The 21,077-nt window shown below is 41.8% G+C and overlaps 1 protein-coding gene across 2 annotated transcripts; it reads right to left on the bottom strand.

Annotated features, from left to right (window-relative positions):
• Positions 1-1,086: 1,086 nt before the first annotated feature.
• pde8b (phosphodiesterase 8B) lies at positions 1,087-20,618 on the bottom strand. 2 transcript variants are annotated; one of them, XM_061698636.1, is made up of 23 exons: positions 20,310-20,618; positions 16,854-16,856; positions 14,059-14,115; positions 13,655-13,845; positions 13,266-13,325; positions 11,847-11,904; positions 11,685-11,773; positions 11,274-11,352; positions 10,374-10,514; positions 10,214-10,302; positions 10,068-10,128; positions 8,305-8,356; positions 7,822-7,899; positions 7,633-7,709; positions 7,298-7,462; positions 7,046-7,091; positions 6,091-6,220; positions 5,219-5,417; positions 4,042-4,259; positions 3,744-3,882; positions 3,153-3,320; positions 2,947-3,076; positions 1,087-1,196 (listed from the first exon to the last, which is right to left on the bottom strand). In XM_061698636.1, exons 1-23 carry the CDS (start codon positions 20,616-20,618, stop codon positions 1,087-1,089), a joined length of 2,649 nt encoding a protein of 882 aa, XP_061554620.1. The 2 variants fall into 2 exon arrangements, with proteins under 2 accessions (XP_061554620.1, XP_061554619.1); XM_061698635.1 differs by lacking the exon at positions 16,854-16,856 and having other exon boundaries at positions 10,074-10,128.
• Between the last annotated feature and the right edge of the window lie 459 nt (positions 20,619-21,077).

The raw sequence follows: 21,077 nt of genomic DNA, 5'->3' as shown, positions 1-21,077 counted from the left end.
GCTGGGCCAATTGTCCGTGTTGAAACACCCACAAAGCCCACAGGTGCAACGGATAGTGTGGGTGTTGATCCCGTGAAAGGTTTTCAGAACCCACGATCGTCGTCGCACCTGCGAGGGATGTGGGTGTTTAAAGACTCCAACTTTTCGCTGTGAACAGATTTAACCCCCGTGCTACCTGCCACGTGTATTTCAACACCCACACTTTACCATGTTGAAACACCCACAATGTGACGCATACTGAGGGTGTTCAATCTGTTCACTCGTGAACCCGTAAAAGGTTTCAACACCCCGAGCTTTTGCCACACCTGCGGGGGACATGGCTGTTGAAACACCCACACTTTACCCAGCGACAGGTGTCAACTCCCACACTTTTCCTAGTGAAAGATTTCAGAACTCACAGTTTTCCCGGTAAATGGGGTCAAAACGTATAGTATCCGTGGGGCATGTGTATATTCTAACACCTAAATATTTCTCAATGAAAGGTTTCAACACCCAGTTTTTTGCCACACCCATGGCCAGCTACATTTGCATGCAGCTCACACTTGTTTCATCACCCTCACTTTTCCATGTTGTAACAACCATGTACAGTGGATAGTGTGGGTGTACAAGCCATGAACCCGTGAAAGATATCAACACTCACACTTTTCCCAGTGAATAGGTTCAACACCCACAATATCTGTTGCACCCTTAAGGGCAGGGGTTCCAACACCCACGTTTCTCACAGTTTTCATAACACCCGCAAGGTCTATGGGCGTTTCAACACCCACACTTTTTCAAGCGGAAGTTTTCAGAACTAACAGTTTTAGTCGCACTTGCAGGGGATGCAGGTGTTTCAACACCCACACATTTCCCGGTTAGGAGTCGCAGAACGCACGCTTTTCATCATTTCGACAGGTTTGAACCATTTTCGTCGCACCTGTGGCGTATGTGTATGTATCCCCCAAACATAATCAAGATTTCCCAGACTACCGGCAGGTCTGCACCGGGTGAGAATCAGCGCCACGCGGGTCGACTTGGTGGAGCTCCAGCTGACGACTCGCCGTCACACCCTGCTGGCAAACGACCACGATAACGAGTGGTTCGCAGTCAAGATGGCGGCGGAGGGCGCAGGCTCTTGCACTTCATGTCGTCCAGAGTCTTCCAGTACTTGTAGTTCTCCGAAAGGTGCCCCATGAGACCCGGCAGGGTGGCGAAGGCTGCGGAGGCAACCATAAGCAACTTAGTATCAGTCGTCACGGAAACGCAAAGCGTGGGGGTGCAAACGAATCAACGGCGAGAGTCAAAAAAAATTAAATAAAAAAAAAAGTGAGGAAAAAGTTATAATGGTATGAGTAAAAAGTTATAAACTTTTACAATGAATCACAATTTTACAAGAAAAATAATCTAATGTCACGGGAATAAAGTCATAATTTTACAAGAAAAAACATAACGGAAGAAAAAAAGTTGTAATGTTAGGTGACAAAAGTCGTAATATGAAAACAACGTCGTAATTTTACAAGAAACAAATTTCAATGTTAAAATATGGCAATAAAGTCACAATTGTATGAGAAAGGAGTGGTAATGCTACAAGATAAAAGTTCTGGTTCAAGAAAAACCGTTGCAATGTTAGGAGCAAAACGTTTTCATTTTAACGAATGAAAAGTCGCAATTTTAAGAGTTCAAAACAAAAAAAAGTCGCAATGTAAACATCTTCATTTGACTTGACGAGACAAAAAGTTGGGAGAATAAATCGTAATTGTATGGGAAAAGGTTGTAATTTTACAGGAAAACCTTTGCAATGTTTAGAGCATTTTGTTGTAATTTCATGAAAATAAAGACATCCTTTAAAAAAAAAAAAAAAAAAGTTGTAATGTTACCAAAATAAAGTTGAATTTTCGAACAATAAACATGCAAGCGGTAATGTTACAAGAATGAAGTTGTGATTTCACGAGAACAATTTTGTATTTTTTTTTTTTAATGTTGTGCGAATAAATCGTGATTTTACCCACACAAAAAAAAGAAAGAAAACCGTTGCAATGTATTTTTTGGGGGTTGGGGGGGGGGGGAACAAAAAAATACATTCATATTCAGTATTACACGCATTCATCTCCCTCATCGTAAAACCTCTTAGCCTTCCGGGCTTCCTCGGGAGGTTTCTTTCTGTCCCCTCGGTGTAGATAAGGAATCTTTCCGTGACATCAGAGCAACGCTGGACGGTAAACAAGCCAAACAAGCCATCTCTCGGGGAGAATCAAATTTGATCTGGAGTTGGAACGACAAGCTGCGAGCACTAGCGCTTCCCAGGCATACTGCACCCTAATTGTAGAGATAGAAGAGGCTCAGAAAAACTCACTTTCCCATTATTGAGTCCAAAGGAAATGATTAACTAAAGTGGGATTATAGACACATACATACTATAATTGATGTCAGCGGATTAGCAAACTCACGAGCTGTTGCTAACACCCACAAGAGGGCAAATTTGTTAAAATATGCGGTTACGTGACCATTTTGTGAAGAGCCTCAACTTATGTTTTTTATTTCTGGAAACACAAAAATGTTATACTTCAAATTACGACTTTCTTTTTGCATTATTATGACTTTATCTGCATGATAACATGACGTTGATCCCGGAAATATACTGATTTATTGTCATAGTATTATGACTTTTTTTTGGTAATTTCTTTTAACACTCTTTTACGACTATATGCTCGAAATTCAGCAATATTCAAAATGTAACTTTATTCTCGTAATGTTGCAACTTTTATTCTGTCTAAAGCGTTTTTCAATGACGTGACATTATACACATTTTTTTCTTTTATCTCGTGAAATTACTATCTTAAAAACTTGACTTTTAATATGACATTTTTTTGTTGTCGAAAATGTTTTTGTTTTTGTTTTGACTTTTACTTTTCTTGCAACATGGTGACTTTAGTTTAACTTGTTGCCCCGTGGTAACGTTGCTCCTACCATCCCAGGCATCAAACATGTCGGTGATGAAGTAGTCGATGAAGGAGAGTTGCGACTTGGGCACACTGCAGCTGTTGCGGTCAAACACCGGCATCACCACGGGCAGCCCCCGCCTCTTCTCCTCATCCGTCTGCAAGAACAGACAGAGAGAAGAAAGCGATCACCATGACGACGGCGTGATGTTTACGAAAGAAGAGGTCCCGTACCTGAGCAAAGTACTCCTCTGAGATGCGCCCCGCCCACTCGATGCAGAGCTCCAGCGGCCTGCACGGGTTGGCCACGTCGGCGCACTTGATTAGCATTCGCTTGATCAGCAGCCGGTTCTCCGGAGAGTTCTTGATGTTTGCTTGACCCTCGCAGTCGCTGCTCATGCTCTGCACACAACACACACACACACACACACACACACACACACTGTTCCCCTCACGTTGGCTTCGATAACTCAGTACCAATTTATTTATATAGATGTTGTCATGTTCAGAGAAAAAAAAAAAAAAGAAAAAGAAACATTCGCATGAAAAATCATCAAAAGTAACTTTTGGGCAATAACGTGGGGTCATGTTACGGGAAAAGCCATTACTACGAGAATAGTACAAGAGCATAATGTCGTATTGTTCTGTGAAAAATTGTAATGCTACAGACAAAATAGTTATAATACTGAAACAAATAAGCTACATACAAGAATAACATTATAATGTAACGCGAAAAAAGTTGTCAACATACGAGAAGAAATTATGAGAATAAAGTCAACATTTTTTAATGTTTAATGAAAAACAGAAAAAAAGTGATGCACTCACACAGGTGTTCGTCTCGTCGATGGCCGCCATGGGCTTGTTGATGCTGTTGACAAACTTGTTGACGTGCTCAAAATGTCGCGTCATCTCTGTGGCCAGCACCATGTCGATGATGGCCTGCCGCAGCGTTCGGAACTGGGTCCTGTCGGCATTTGTAACAAATATCGGATTTGATTATCTTCTCAACCATTTTGAACCAGTGTGTTGTTTATTATTATTATGTAGTTTCACTTCATTGGTCAGAAAATAATCATTCATTTACTACAATTAATGACAATACCATACTAACTACGCTACTAACCGCTCAATGTTCTTAAAGATGTTGCTCTTGCCGTCGCGCATGGTGAGCTGGAAGGCGAGGGCAGCGTGGTGGCTCTCCAGCACGGCCGTGTCGTTGTACAGGATGGCCAGCTCGCTACCGGCGTTGCACAAGAACGAGTTGGTGTGGCCCGGATGGTCCACATCGTGCACGGTGGCCGCAATCAACGCCGCCACCTCGTCCAGCTGATCTAGACTGCTCTGAAGAAAACACCGGAGACGCATACCGATGTCAGCACACTCGCTTGACGTTTTGTGTCTGAGGCGTCCCTCAGGGCGCCATGCTCACTACCCTTGTGTTTTCCATACAAGGTACCATGCAAATGTTTCAAGGTGTCGATAGGTCAGGAAGGTGACTTATACACCCTTGAAGTTGCAATGTTATTAGAATAAAGTTGTGATTTTATGAGAAAAAAAGTTTTGTTAAGAGAATAACAGTGTAATTGTATAAGAAAAAGTTGTACTGTTCCAAGAGTAGTCAAAATATGTTAGGATTAAAAACAATGTAACATTACAGGAAAATGTTGTAATGTTAAGGGAGTAGTCCTCATGCTTTGAGAATACATTTGAAATGTTCCAGGAAAAAAAGCTGTAATGTTGGGAGAAAAAAGTTACAATGTTCAGATAAAGAAGTTGTCATCTCACGGGAAAACTTTATTTTACATGAAAAAGTTGTAACGTTACCATAATAAAGTGATAATGTTATGAGGAATTATTTGTGATGTTACAAGAATAAATTCGCATTATTACGAATTCCAAGCAAAAAAAGTTTTTAAATGTTAAAATAGCCATAAAGTTCCTAGAAAAATTTGCGACATTTCGTGAGGAAGTTGTAAAGCTATGAGAATACTGTAGTTATGTTTTGTGAAAAAAGGTGCAATGAGACTAATGCCATAAGAGGACAAGAAAAAGTTAGAATGTTACAAGAATAAAGTTGTCATTTTAAAATGTGTTATTTTACAATAATAAAGTCGTCATTTTCAGTGCAAAAGTTAATATTGCACCAGAAATAGGCTGTAATTGTACGTGAAAAACAGTTGAGAAGTTATGGGAATAAAGTTGTAATTATATGACGAGGGGAGCACTCAGTTGACACTTTGTGCCTGAGGTGTCCCTCAAGGCTCCATCCTTGGTCTCCTAATGATCAACACACCACCAACCTTGACTCTCTCCTTGCGTAAAAAGTAGGCGGTGGCGTGCAGCACGTCGGCAGCGTGAGTGGAATTATGGTAGGAGTTGGACGAGTGGTAGCTGGCCTCCATCAGCTGCAGCCACGAGCGCAGCAACACCTCAGGACAATCGAGGAAGTCGCACACCCCGAAACTGGTGAAGATCTTCAGGCCAAGGTAAGTCAGCGGCCTTGGAATCAACCAACAACATGGTGACTTGTGTCTACTGGGCACTAAAATAATGTCGACACGACATGTAACTGCAGTTCTCTTGGATATATTTTTATGAGAGAACTAAGCCAGATAAATCAAGGTTAAGCATAAAGCTGCATAGTTATGTCGCTTTCACATCAGCAGCCGTAACCTTCGAAGGCACACGATGCATTAGAGGTGCACCAATCAATCGATTAATCAACAACTAATTGATTACCAAATTCATCGACAGCTATTTTGATAATCGATGAATCGTTTACAGATCTGTATAACTTAAAGTTGTAAAATCCTCAGAATTTCAGCCTCGCAAAATAAATATTCACTGATTTCTGTAGTCCTCCATGAAAGCAGACTGATTATCTTTGTTTCATCAAATGAATACGTTTGTAAACATCTGCTTTGACTTTGGAAAACATTTTTCAACATTTCTGCCTTTTATTTTGAACATATTATGAACCCATCCAGTAATTTAATTATAGTGAATGTTTTTACATTTCATACACTGCCAATTTGAAATAATGTCCTGTTTTTTTGTATCCGATTCATTGGGGGAAAAAAAAACATTGGCAGATTCATTGATTATTAAAGTTAATTAGTTGCGGCCTTTACACTACAGACTACCAAAATTGAAAACAGACCAACACCGGCACCTTTTGTGCGTGGCCGCCTCCAAGTCGAGGATGTTGAACTCCCAGCATTCCTCGTCGTTGAGCATGTCAGCGATGGACTGAGGGACGTCGTACAGTGTGACCGGGATGGCCAGCTGGCTCTGGCTCATGTCTGGAAGAAAACACGAACTCATCAAGCCCCCTCCCAGCATGCAATTTGCTGAATAAATAACAAAAAAAACCATATATATATATATATAATAATTAAAAACAATTGAAAAGAAAATGATTATGAAAAAAATAATATAAATTTAAAATAATAAACAATATGTATAATATATATATATATAGATATAAATAATAAACAATAACAAAAATAGCATATACCAAAATAATACATTCAAAAAAAAACTGTTAATAATAATGAACAATAAAAATAATCACAAATACTAACAAATATAATCAAATAATAATACACATAAAAAGTGATTTAAAAAGAACAATACGTAAAATCCAAATCATTTTACAATAATACAGAATCACAAAAATGATATCTAATAAAACACTTCATAAATAATAATTAAATAATAATGCATTCAAAATAATATAAAAATATTAAATACTAAAAACAAACAGTACAAATCAAATAATAACTAAAAATCATTTAAAAACTTGTTAACGTGAATAAATGTATTGATTTAAAAAACACAACAACAAAAACAATACGACAAATAAAAACTACAACAGTAATTTCAAATTTTAAAAATGAAATAAAATAAACAATCATAAAGTCTACAAAAAATAACAAATTCATATTTTATAAAAAATACAAATAATGACAAAGATAATCATCAAACAGCAATGAAAATATAATAATTGAAAATAAATGGTATGGAATGAAGCCATTAAAATGTGTTTCTTCTTGTGTCTAAGGTACATTACAATACATTGAAACCATGTGTATCAGTTTATCAATTGTCTTTTGAAGCTTACTTACTTTTGGAAAAAACATACTCGTTGCCAGATAGCCGCCGCAGCCCAGCCTAAGAAAGGAAATAAAACGATTGCTAAGTTAACTTAAGACTGAATGGTTAATTGTTTTAACGTTTTAGCGGAGTGGTTAGCTTCCATTTCACACTTGTATGAAAGATGAGAATGTTAAAAAAAATAAAAAAATAAAAAAATAAAAAAAACACACAATCAGGCAATCGTTGAATTACAAATCTCGAATATTTCTAGCGTGTCTTACGCTCATGAGCCCGCCAACCAGGTCGCTGGTATGAGGGTCGTCGTCCTCGGACGCGAGCTGAGGCGAGTAGAGCTCGGCTGTCCTCAGGATCTCCAACACGTGCTCCAGAGCCTCGGCCACCGTCAGTGGACTGCTCTCCTGAGCGGCGTTGATGATGTTGATAACCTGTTCAAAAGTACACACATGGTTTACATCTAACAGAGCAATATAAAAAATGGATGATGGTGTATTGGCACTCTAGAGATAATGATAAGGTACATCGTGGGGACGGAGGGGCAAGACACGTCTAAAACATCTTAAAAACAAAAGAATATTTCAAAAATGAAAAAAGCAACCTTGGTGATGGGAGCCTCAATGGTCATGGAGTGAATCCTGGCGACGGAGGAATGTCTTCGGTTTTGTAAACTGCCGGCTGGCGTGAACATGATGACGACGCGGGGGGGAGTTTAGAAGAGCTTTTACCATTCTAACAGATAATATTAATCATAAAAGATAAGAACGATATCATCCTAAAACCTCCTCACCGTCGCTACTCCGGGAGCTGAGAGATCTCGTATCCATGGAGTCTTTCCTCCTGTCGCGGTGGAGCAGAGAGTGGCACTCTTAAAATAACAAGGTGGGTGGCGGTAAAAACAAACAAAAAAAATTAATAAAATTCTATCCAAATAATGAACACAGCGCGCGTTATTTATAGCTGCTAATAATATGGTGAAAAATAAAGACTCTGGAGTATTACCAATGGCCGCTAACGCTTCTTTGCTCCCAAATAATAGCGATAAAGGCTAAAACAATGCTAATAGACAGAAGTCACTAACAGAGGTTAAAAATGTGCTCATTAATTATTACTAACAAGGGAAAAGCTTTGACTTAAACAAGCCTAACAACGTCGATATTGCCAAACTATCTATGCTAACACTCCAGAAGCTTTAAGCCGAAAAAAGAAAAGTTAAAAAAAAGATCAAATAATGGACATCTAAAAAAAAAATTGAAAATAGAAATAAAATTACCTGCGTGAGAATACTCAACACCACACCGGTCCTCCTTGTTGTACTTGTGCACCTGACACAGGATAATTAAAACCAATAATTAATTAATTAATTAGATACGACAAGAGAGAGTCAAAGACGTGGGGGGGGGGGGGGGGGGGGGGGATATTAGCCCATTTAAAAAATAATCAGAATTGGCAGATTAAATGCTGAAAAAGTAATTTCTCATAAGTAAATGCTACTGTGCTGCACACTCTGAATCTTGTCCTTGCACCGTTTGTCCATTAGATAGCGCTCTAACTCAATTCAAGCCAATAACCAGGGGCGCACATAGGAATTTTGGTCTGGTTCTCAAAGGAGCCCAGGAGGTTTTCTGTTTGGTGCTCAGTTTTGTCATGACCCACCGACCTCACTGGATGAACTTAGGCCCATTTGGAGACATAGACCACGTCCTATTACTTACTTAATGACATCTGAGAAAGGCGTCTGTGGTTTTTTATTTTGTAGTCATCACTTTATGGCAATGAAAATAATATCGGAATTTCTCTAAATCAAAGCAGCAAACCCTGCACCGTTGTGGCAATTCCGATGCCCTTCACTGCGAACAGTCCTCGTTGATGTCAATTCACAGTTTCGACACCAAAGCAGCGCTTTCGTAGTTATGCGGAGGTGCTTTACCGCAAACGACCCATGAATTATAAAATAAGAAGATGTCTTATACAAAGAAAAATGGGATTAAGCACATGTAAACACATCTTACTGTACGTGGTTGCCCGATTTAAAGAGCAGTCTCGGGCTGCACTGTGCAAACAAAAAAAAACGTCTCCGGAATGATCTCAATACTTGAGATGATGGCGACTCTTAAGCGAGGGGGGGGGGGGGAATTAAACAGAGCATGCTTGAAGTGCTGAGTGCTTACACAAACAGGCCGAACTAAAGAACACAATGAAATGGAAATCCCGTTTCACGGCCAAGCGTGTATTCGAGGAATAATGTGCTTTTCTGCGTGGAAAAACATGCCATGCTATCATGAACGTTGGCGTCAAATAACCTCCGTAGTCTTACATTGTCTGTCCTATCGCATGCTAAACTTGTATCGCTACTTTTAATGAGCGTTTTGCCCACGACACCAAAATAACTCGGAACGAATCGGATCCGTCGCTCAGGATTCCCGATCCCAAAGAGCAGGAGTCAATGCCATTTGGCAGGCCGATGCAAAAGGCTGACTCACCTTTTGCATACACGGGGTGGGGGGGTGGGGGGGGGAAGCGCTAACGCTAGCCCCTGATTCGTATAACTAGCTCTGAGGCCTGGCCACTAGCCCTTGCGGGTCTTATCCCGACGCTTAGCCGTAGCTTCGCTTGACGTAATTGGGACAGGAGCCTTGCTGAGAGAAGCGACACGCTGGATTCGCCGCTCAACTGAGGCCCGAATTTGTATTCGTGCGCGTTTACTGAACAATATCTTTTTTTAAAAAGATGTTAGCGGTGTATGAAAATTCATGTCAAGTGAAGGCACACAGCACATCGGAGGCTGATCGTTGCTACCTTGAAATTTCGGCACGAGGCACTTGTTTACTTGACAAATCATCTGAGGGTGTGTGCCTTGTTAGCCTATGTACTGCTGTTTTGGTTAGCAAATGAGCTGAGCTGTTAAGAACCAAAAATCCATTAAAATCATGAACCTGATTTCTTTTTTAATTAAAAAAAAAAACAAAACATTTTACTTTAAGGTCATATCGCCCAGTCCTACTCACTACCCATTTATTTAATCCTTTTTGCAACACCCACTTGACTGTTGTTGTCGACATGAGGCCTCTTGATGGCGACGAAGTGTCGGATCTTCCTGTCGGGAACAGCGAGAAGAAAACTGTCGGCTATTTCCACCTTCTCGGAAATGTTTACCAGCACCGTTTAATGCCTGGACCCACCCTCCTTGGCCGACGACGGGCGTTATGTTCACGTGTTGCGCCATAGTGTCGCCTGACTTCTTTCCGGCATAGTAAATGCCCTGCCACTCCTGTCAGTGGAAAGATAAGGCGCAGTGAAGTTCCGACCAATAGGAGCAGGGGGGTGTCGGGCCAGACTCACCTTTCCTTTCTCCATGCAGGTGTTGATGGCGTCCAAGGTGTCGGCCCTGTTTCTGTCGCTCTTGGGGAGCTCGGTCAGCTCCTTGCCGATCAGTTCACCCTTGTGGTAGCCCATCATCCGTTCAAAGGCGGGATTCACATACTTTTCGAGGATGGTTCAAACACATCACATGTTTTTAATAAAGAAAATAGCACTGTACAGTTTTGCCTTGAGACACAAGCTTAATTCGTTCTATGAATGGAAATGCCATGAATCCATTCCAGCCTCCGCCGCCCCCCAAAACCAAACCTTTTTGAAATGTGATTTTAATAAGGAAAATAGTAGCGTTGAAATGAGTACTCAAGCATTTGGAGTACCTCGATTACAAACATTTTCTCTGCCTCGGAAAACCGTTTGTTAAACTGTAAAGCTCAAGGGAGGCATGGGCTGATTTGAAAGTGGCACAACACACTTTATGTCAATTACGGAAGGCAAGAAGGAGGAGGTGGACGTATTTGATCGAAGGAGCGGGAAGATGGAAGAAGAAGAAGAAGAAAAATACAAGAAAAAAAAAGATAAAATGTCGAAAACATGGGAGGGAGCATTTCAGACTGAAAGGCAAGGTAATCGTTGTAACAAGGTCAATAGTGGCAATATACAATACACAGCTTGGAGCCTCTTTTTTTTATTTTTTTATTCACTTTCCGCCCAACTCCTGCTCGTTGTGAAGTGAGTTTACTGCCAAAGTACAGCGCTCTTAACTCAAATGTTTGCTTGCAAGTCGAACCCAAAAAATCGGCCGAATAACGGCTCGTGTCCTGAAAAACTTGAAAGTCGACTGACTCGTATGTTTAGGCGCCACTGTATTTCTATTACTGCCTATAGGAAAAAAAGCATTTTTTTGGTGTCTTTCCCTCCTACCTGTATAACATGGTCTTCACCGGTGATCTCCACGGCTTCCTGGCACTTCTCCAGAACCGTGAAGGCCGAGTTACAAGCCCTGTCAGATCAGGAAAGTCCATAGTAAAGAACCACACAGTGGTTATGGTGTGTGTGTGTCTGCTTCTGTATTGTGTGAGTGCGCCATCAAGGACTTGAGGTCAGGGGAGGCAGAGCCTCACCTGCACCGTGAAAATTAAAACAAGCATTGAAAAAATAATGAAAAAAAAAATAATGCTGCTATTTGTCACCTATTGGGTCATGTACTGTATAAACTTATTGTTATCTTTAATGCCAGGCTGCTAATTTAATGGCCAATAAGCTATTCTGTTTGTTTCATCAATTTGGAAATATGACTCTGAATGTTGGTGCCTTTCCGGCCGTGAACCTCACCTGAGTTTGAAGTGGCATCGCACTTCTCCGCGCTCGAGTTGAACCAGTTCGTTGTAGCACACCGACACGCTGGCGTTCCCCACAAACCTCTGCAAAGGCGCGAAGAGACGACTGTTGTGTATGTTCGTTAGTTTGACAAACAAAAGTGAAGAAATGACATACTCGGCTGAATCCGGCGCACAGGAGAGGAAGAACAGAGGGTTCGTCCTGGTCAGATGGCCTACGACACGACATACAAAGAAACACGGATAATCCAATGCGCTATTAAGGATTCACCATTGAACTGTTTCTTGCTTATTGGAAATACAAACGAGACGTTGAGCGTGGGCGACATGTCGTGCATCTACTCATGGCAGACATGTTGAACACATTTCATCTTCCCAAGTAAAACTCACTCTGACCTTGTGGACTTCGGTGAGAAGAGTCGCAATGATGGAAATTTAAGTCCCTCCTAATTTAGAGTCGCACATTTCTCTACCATACTTGCTTCAAATTTGGTAGCAAGAGGACAAAATCTCTAGGACCAGTCCATCATTGAAAAAACCCTGGAAATAGCCAAAATGTCCCTGAATCACTCTATGTGTTCTTCTTGAGGTTTGGTGTATCCTGTCTTGATAAACATGTCAATCGAATTTAATGTTACTAAACGAAACTTGCCCTTGGCGGGTCATTTTTGAATAAAAGTAATAAACTTATCAAAATTGATGAGAGATTCCATTGGTGCCCTATTTCTTTTAGATATTGAGAATTGTTATGTGGGAATGTTCCTTCAATGTTGTCAAACTACAGTGGAGCAGTGACCCGACTTACAAGTTTTTCGAGATACAAGCCGTCGTTGGGCTGATTTTGTCCTTTGACTTGCAAGCAAAAATATAATAAGAAAAAAAAATAAAATAAAAGATAGTGGCAGTGAACTCAACTCAGTAACAGCAGTTTACAGTACGTTGTGTATTTCAAACATCCGCAACGCTTTGCCTTAGCAAAGTCTGCTGCGTAGCTTAATGCTAACAAAGAATGCAAAAGCACCGATATATACCAAATATTTGAACACAAACGAATCATCGACACATGTAGACAGACAATATAACGATACCCGCTAGGCATGTATTCTTTATCCTACGTGAAAAGGGGTAATATCGCTGCAGCTTATTGAGTCACTTACAGTAGTTGTGTAACTCGTTTTCATTTGTTTCTGAATGACCGTATTATACTGCTCCCCGGTGGCCGGGAGCTGCAATGAATTCATCATAATGCACAAATTGGTGAATTCTTTACATTCTATTTCACGATGCTATTACTGTTTGTTTTTATAAAGTACAATATTATAGAATTCTATTTTGCAAATTGAAAACACATTACAAAAATTCTGTTTTTTTTGGGAGGGGGGGGGGGGTGCGGGGCTGGAATGCATTCATGGCATTTCCTTTCATTTCACTGGGGAATAATGATTTACAGTGTGCCGATGTTTTGTGTTACGAGCGTGGTTATGCAACAAATTCAACTCGCATCTCAAGGAACCACTGTGTTTCGATGAATCGATCCTGCAAGAAACACTGCACAGACGACAGTGGATTGACTTACTTTTGCGGCACAACGGCGAGAATAACAGTGTTTTCTGAGGGCTTTGTGGCACGGATCATCCTGCAAAACAAATACCAAAAGGCAGATCAAGACCAGAGCAAACAATGTCAGACATGCCCACGAGCTGTGAGGACACAGGATGTGCACTTCACAACTTAGCGTTGCCTATTTGTCTTTTATACCAGGTTCAAATTCGGTAGCAATCTGTCATAGTCTGTAGGACAAATTTGAGCTCTGGAAATGCCCAAAATGAATCTAAAATGGCCGCTTCAAACCAAAATGGTTCCGGTCTTTTTAGGCGTGGCTTCTTGAGACTTTTTTGTGTGGCTACTCATGATGACGCTTAAGAATTTTGATGACAAACATAGTTAACGGATCACCTCCCTCACCGGCACACGATCTCGGGCTCAAAGTAGCGCGAGTGGCGTCCGTCGATGACGACGATCTCGTGGTGCTTGTCCAGGAAACACTGGAGGGCAGATTCGGGCGTCCGGGCGATGTTGCACCTGAAGCCGGCGCGGTCGCACGCCCGCCAGAAAGCGTCGCTCTGGTCGTCCTCCTTGGCGAACACCAGCAGAACCTGCGGAGGACACCGCGAGGCGGAAACAAGATGCCGGCATGAGACATTGATAAAGGAATGTTTCCGAGGGAAGAAAACCCGCATTTTTTAAGGGGAAAATATAATATTCATCAATGAATTAATATTCGGATTTGTTGTTGTTGTTGTATCATCTCATTAGTGACCTTTGAGTGTCACAGTGTCATGACCACTAGTACAGCAGTGTGGTCTCACCTCAATGGGCTCCTGGCTCACTCTCATGGGTCCCACACATTGTTCTGTGGAGGAAACCTGCCGAGAGAGAGAGACAAAACACGATCAACGCTAGCGCGTTGCCGTCACAGCGTATCGGTGTTACGTGCTGTATCGCGGGCCCCCAATCTATGCGCCGCTGCAGTGCAGCGCACCACGCAAGACAAAGCGATCTATGAGTGTCAATGTATGTGTAATGGCGGTGAAACACAAATTGCCGCGCCTTGCTCAAACTTTTCCCAACGTGTCCAAGTCAGCCGCGCAACGCGCACAGGACGCGGCCAGAACCGCCCGCCCCCTACCCGAGGGTCCTGATTTGTACACGTGATCCAGAGTGCAAGTTTAGAAGCCTCGAGCTAATTGATCTGGTAATCTGGTGATCGATTTGGTTGATTACAAACTTTAGGCTGGAATGGTGACAAATAGAAGGATTTTTTTCCTTTCTTTGTGAGGCCACCACAGAAGGGTGCCGGGGATGACAAATATGGAAAAAAATACAACGGAATTGTTTTTTTATTTACCTATGATCACATTTATTTCATAGCCATCCATTGTCTTCGGTTAACTTTAGGCCTGGTACACAGGTAAGCATGTTTCATCTGCTACAGACGCCACACGTAAATAAAAAAAAAATAGAAAATGGCCATTTAACAGTTTTGTTCGTCGTGTGTGGTCTGCTCGGAGAATCTCAACACAGCGCACCGTACACATAAAGATTATCTTGCAGCGCCGATCTAAAAATCTCACGTGATCATACGCGATCTAAAACAAAATGGAGAAGAAACACTTTCGGATACGCGCCGATTTTTCCCGAACATTCCCGAAGGTTGCCGGACCCGAGAGCCTTGTAAAATGGCAATGTTCTTAAAAAAAAAAAAAAAAAAAAAAAAACTGAAAAAAACCGTCTTGCTTTGGAAAATACTTTTTGCCCTCTGGGAAACTCACTTTTCGACAAAAAAACAAAAAAACGACATCGGGCGAGAGGGTGTTTGTTTTCATTTACGTTCGTTTCCGTGTTCGTCAGTCCTGGGTGCTTCTTTGATTGGCTACATTTTGTGTAGCACGTCACCGTTGTTGGAGTCATGACTCGGCAGAAGTCGGCATTCCCCACACACGCAGTCAATGGCAACATACATATCGACAATCATTCCAACTCCGACAACAGACTGAAGAGCAGAAAGTGATCTGTGTTTAGCTGTTGAGGCGACCAACCATTTTCAAGTAGGATTACGGTGGATTCGCGGATGACGTCAGCGTCACTACGGCGACTGCCAAATACAACTGACATAAACACATAAAAGTTGTTTATTCTTTCCAAGATGTTCCATTTGAACAAGGACAATTACATCCATGTTCAATCATTTTCCCGGGAACTCGAGAGTCGCACAAAGAGGCAGCTAGTCCTTTGATGGACTTCGTATGCACAGTACTTTACTTTTATATGCACTTTGTCTCAACAGGTTCGGCACCGGCCTCACTTTGTTACATCACAACGCACATCCAACTTTCTGAGTGACACTGTTTACGTGTATTGAATGGTCACTCAAACCAAAATGGCCGACTTTCTCTGTCTTTTCCGGCATTGGTTCCAAAGAGTTTTTTGTGGGGTCTACACGTGATAGACTACCAAATTTCATGTTGCTACATGAAAATGGCGTTATTGGAGTTTCTGGTTTTACGGCGAGTCGTCAAACTTCGCCAAATGTTTCTCAATTTTGCATTGTACATCAGTCTAGGTTGCAAATTTGGTAACAATTGGACAAAATGTCAAGGACAAGTTTATCTCTGAGGGCCAACGTGATCCTAAAATGGCTTTTTCAAACCAAAATGCCAGACTTCCCAGTGTCTTTTCAAGCATGGAGGTCTAAACTTTTTCGTGGGTCTACATAGACATGTCAACCACTGTGAGGTTTTGGGGCGCCGCATTTTTTTTTTTTTTTTTTTTTCCAATTCTATTCAAAAGATCCCTGGGAATGCCTCTAAAATTGATTGTTCGAAGCAAAATGGCTGACTTCCTGCGTCTTTGGTTCTTGACAGTTTTTTGTGGGTCTCCTCATGAAATGCCTACCAAATTTCATGTTGGTACACTAAATGAAACTGGCTTCTGCGGCTAAATTGTTTTCTAATTCCACGGGGTGCTAACCAGCCAACAAGTTTGGATCCCTGATAATGAATCTAAAAATGGCTGTTTCAAACCAAAATGCCTGTCTTCCCGAGTCTTTTCCGGCCAGGGTTCTTGAGACATTTTTGTGGTTCAGCCACAAGGGTCGTCTTCAAAGGACCCCTGAAAATGACTCTAAAATGGCTGATTCAATGCAAAATGGCAAACCTTCTGTGTATTTTCAGACGCAAATCTTGAGATCTTTTCCGTGGGCTGATTTTATTTTATTTTTTTAGTGACAGGTCCTGCTAACAAACCATTCTCTGCAAGTATTCCAGACAAGAAAGACGACTCGTTCTGACAATGGCCGTAAAACGGTCACTTAAGTTAAAATGTGCGCGCTATCGCACTAATTTTGACAGGTGGACTCTTCAGATGAAGATTCCTTGTTAAAGTATGAGCAATTGAAATCGGCAGAACACCTAGCGTGAAGTGACGCTTTGGGAAGCCACCTGGAGAGAGAAAAAAAAAAGCTCGTGGTTCTATATGTATTTGCCAGCACCTCAAACTTGCCACCGACAACTCTTCTAAAAATAAGCCATGTTTAATTTCCATACAATGCGCTGCCATATTGAAGATGTGTGTGATACAGTGAGCGAGAGAACGCGAGAAACACTTGCTCCCTCTTTTGCATGTTTTGATAAAAGAGATGGACTGCTGAAATTGTTGACAGAAACAAACACTATCAAACAATAACTGAGTGGCAAATTAGGCTGCACGAGCCCCCCTGCGCTGACGCCGACTCCTGAGGGGAGTTTCTTTGGACTCTCTATTGTTAGGCAATATCTGAATTTGCACATTCCGCTTTTGTATTGTTTTTGTCTATTTGATGTTCGTGCTGTGATCAGCGGTTATTCACCAGTTAGTCAGTACTTTTTTTTTCTCTCACTGAATATTTAAGTATTGGAACAGTAGTCCTTATACTTGAATACGATTTTTGGCACTCGGCCCACCTCTCCACTTAGGGTTAGGGTTAAGGGGTAAAGAGTTTAAAGAAAATGATGTGTCTAGTGTTGGGTTAGAGCTAGGATTAGAGGGTCAGGGTGTTGCGAGTTGCTGAGACACACACAAAGCGAGTCACACTGGAAGTACATCACAGTAAGGGTTAGAGTTAGGTTGCTTGCTCGCCACAAAACGTGCATTGTTGACAAACTTGTGACAGCTCTCATCTCCATCTTACTGATCCGCAGGCGTGAGTATACCGGCCTACGGCGTCGGTTCCTTCATGTGACTCATGTACACACTGACCAGAGGGGTAAACAGACCGCTTGTGCTTACAAACATGCACACAATATCACTCACACATAGCCACACGGGAGCATGATCAACACCATGGCAGATTGTCATGGTCTTGCGGGGGAGGGGGGGCTTCAAGTGTTGGTCTCAAATAATCAATGGTATCATTGATCACTCCTCTGAAGCGACAGCTGATACGCCGACCGCAAACACACGCACACTCGTGACACAGTACTACATGCAGCTATTAAAACAAGCTTGTGTTCATCTGCTGCTACTTTTTGCATCCTGGTTTATTTCTGGATTGGGTAGGGTCACATAACTAACTTTGGTCTGGCTGGCACAGGATCCGCTCACCTTTGAGTAGTAGCATAGCGCTAGCATTTTGGTTAACATCTTAGCGTTATTTTACGTCGGTTAGTTGGAAGTAAATGTTCACCTTGGACCATTTCCGAGGACTACTGCGTGTGGACGGCCGCATGGCTTTTTGCAGAGGCTGTGTGAATTTTGGATTTGTTTGAGGAGTTTTTTTTTTTTTTTTTTTTTTTTCTCTTCAACCTCTCTGGATAACACAAATCATTTAATAAGCACAATGGATGCTTCGTTTATAGCGTTGTTTCCCAACCAAGGGACCTATTTTACATTAGAAAGAGCTCACAGAACACGAGCAAACAAAGATGTCACCAAAAGTATACAGTAGATACTGAAATAATGTCTTCATTTTCACCAATACATACTGGTAATGAAATCTGGGCCTGTTTAGTTAAACGCAAAGCTATTCTGTTGTAGGAATGGCAACAGGTGGATACACATTAGTTGTACCTCGCGCCATCAAGTGGAAGAGTATTTATTTGGTCTGCCTGTCACTATATGTATATACTATTATCTATACTATTATACTATTTATGTAAGGACCGCAGCAGCGCTGAACTCTCTTTTCATCAAAGCAGACCAAGTTTAAAATACCATCTCAAAGCAAAATGTGATACTACGTGTGGCTTACTTGGTGCCGGTGATTCATCGCGAGTAATCAAAATTCAAGTGTGATTAATCTTATTTTAAAAATGCATCGATTTACAGCCGTAGTTATAATTATGACACAAACACAATGCCGTGTTTAGACTAGTAGGGGCGCATTTAATGTATTATTGAAGAAAAAAAAAAATGTAAATGTTGGGCTTTAGTTCCCTTTTAACGTTGAACAATTCCTAACACTATGTACAAGATGCTGCTAGGCATGCTGGGGATTCCAGCATCAACTCCTGCTGTAGTGTCAGTGGGCTTGCCAGCATGCCAAGCAGCAAAATAGTTGTAACTAGTTGTAGCTAATTACGGGTTTTATTCTCACTGGTAGTTGTTGTTTGTGTTTCCTCGTAGCGCAATAGAAGTTGTGTGCGTGTTCTACTTGTGCATCATTTTATTAGTGTTCTGTTTAGTGACGGAATTTGAGGGCCCTTTTAATAAATATGAAGGGATATCATTTGTGTCATTTTGGCCCATTCGTTCACACGACAACGGTGCTTTTGTGAATAAAAATGTAACTTTTTAAACGAGGGTAGACACCGGCTTCATTGTGGAACTTGCGTTTTTAAAACATTCTCATGTAAACGTTCTAAATCTCCCACTTAAGTCAGACTGCAGCCCCTGCCCTGACTCTAAACAGGACAAAGTGGTACGGAAAAGCCCTAAGTCTTCCAAGGGGGAGAAAAAAATTGAATTCATAGAAAAGTCACTGTGAAGCCTCACAATGCTTCTCCCGAAACTGTTAATCCAAGGCAAGAGTCTGATGGTGCGATCATCTGCTGCTGCTCCGCTTCCTAACAAAAACGCCCACGCATCTCTATGGGTTTCCGACACAAATGTAAAACTTTGGTTTTAATTGCTGCCTCGGGAGCAAGAAAAAGGACAAAGATTATTTTTATTTTTTTGGACCAGGGAAAAGAATGTGAGGGATTCTGATGAGCTATGTTGTTGTGATTGCTAGCTAGCTAAAATGTCATTTTGGCTGTGAACTTTTCTTTCTTTTTGAATGAATCAGGATTTATTTTTGTCATTTTGTGCGGGTTAGAACATCAGCATTACTAGAATAAACTGAATTTTGTGGGGGGGGGGGGGGGGGGGGGAGAGTCAAAGGCAACAACAAAAACTTGGAATGCGAAAAAAAAAAATAAAAAAAAAAAAATGCTCAACATTATTTTGAGTTAATATTTTCAAGGTCCTGTCAATTCTGCCAGGCAACATGTAAAAGTGAAAACGTAAAATAATTATTCTCTTTAGCCATATTACTGCAACTGTTAGCTGGCTAAAATGTCATTTTGGATGTGAACTATTAAAGTGAATTATGACTGGGGGGTTGGGGGGTTGTAATTTGTGCAATTTATGAAATTAGTGTGAACAGACATTTTTTTATGGTTTCCGGTTTTCAGTAATGAGGCAGGTATTATTGAGCCCAATGAATTTTGGCTAGCAACAAGTAGTGACGCAAAGTTGTGACATGGCCACAATGTATTTATTTTTTTTAACAGTTGTTTTAGGATCGAAAGCATTTATTTTACCACAAAAAATGATATCATACACGTAACATCCCGCATGACAAATTATGCATTATACGAATATATATATTTTTTTAATTGCAATGCACTGAATCCGCAATAGGTGAATCGCAATAAAGCGAGGGAACACTGTAAATTCAAAGGACTTTTTTATTTATTTTATTTTTTTACAATCATCAGGTCCAACTGTTTGTATTATTGGCTGTGCGTCGGTGACGTCACATTGATGCCTCTGCGGCTCATAAACAAACACCGAGGCCTGCTCACGTGCACTCGCCGGTTACCTTGACGCCGGCGTCGCTGGTCTGCGTCTCGGCCCGGATGAGGACTTGCGCCCCGCCGCTTCCGCTTCCTCCTCCGCCCGTGTCCCGGCGCTCCCGGCGGGAGTTGAAGCTCGAGTGACGGCTCTGGTAGGCGATGACGGACGGGATGGCGTCGGCCGCGTCGGTCTTGATGAAGAGGCCGTGCAGCGCGCCGCCGCCGCCCCCCTGCGAGATGGTGGTGGTGGTCTGGTGCGGCGAGTTGGACTCGTCCGAGTCGCGGCAGTAGATGACGCCGCTCTGCGAGACGTGGATGCTGGGTGCGCAGCCCATGCCGCCGCCTCGTCGTCTGCTAAAGCAGCAAGCTGGATGTCATGTTTGCTCTCCGGCAAACGCTGTGTCCGTCAACGCGTCTAACGAGACCAGTAAATGAATGGAGCGGCACCTGAACGCATCACAACCTCCGCTTCTTCTGTAACATGTTAAACTGTTCGGGACGAAACCCCCCCACACCCCCCACCCCACACACAATATCCCACCCACTCACAATTTGACATAATACCCACCTCCAAATTTCTGCACATGACCAAAAGTCACAACAATACAACTTTGTCATCGGCCTGTTGAATAAACAAAAGTTCTAAAACATAAAACATAAACGAGGCGCTGAAATTCATAACTATGACTGAGGTGCCTCTGGGCAATGTACTCAGCCCCATCTAAAATGTTCCCGCGCCACTAGTTAATACAATGATGACGACAGTAAGAATACAGTGGTGCCTTGAGATATGA

The sequence above is a fragment of the Phycodurus eques genome, chromosome 15 (assembly GCF_024500275.1).
Source record: "Phycodurus eques isolate BA_2022a chromosome 15, UOR_Pequ_1.1, whole genome shotgun sequence".
In the NCBI taxonomy this organism is placed as follows: Eukaryota; Metazoa; Chordata; class Actinopteri; order Syngnathiformes; family Syngnathidae; genus Phycodurus; species Phycodurus eques.
This window is presented reverse-complemented; position numbering and strand designations above follow the sequence as displayed.

Excerpts from the sequence above, each read along its gene's own strand:
- pde8b (XM_061698636.1), bottom strand. The coding sequence starts at position 20,618 with ATGGGCTGCGCACCCAGCATCCACGTCTCGCAGAGCGGCGTCATCTAC. Across the intron at positions 11,905-13,265 it reads CTCGCCGTTGTGCCGCAAAA|GCCATCTGACCAGGACGAAC; the intron begins GTAAGTCAATCC and ends GTCGTGTCGTAG. Across the intron at positions 7,092-7,297 it reads TGGTTGGCGGGCTCATGAGC|GCTGGGCTGCGGCGGCTATC; the intron begins GTAAGACACGCT and ends TTCCTTTCTTAG.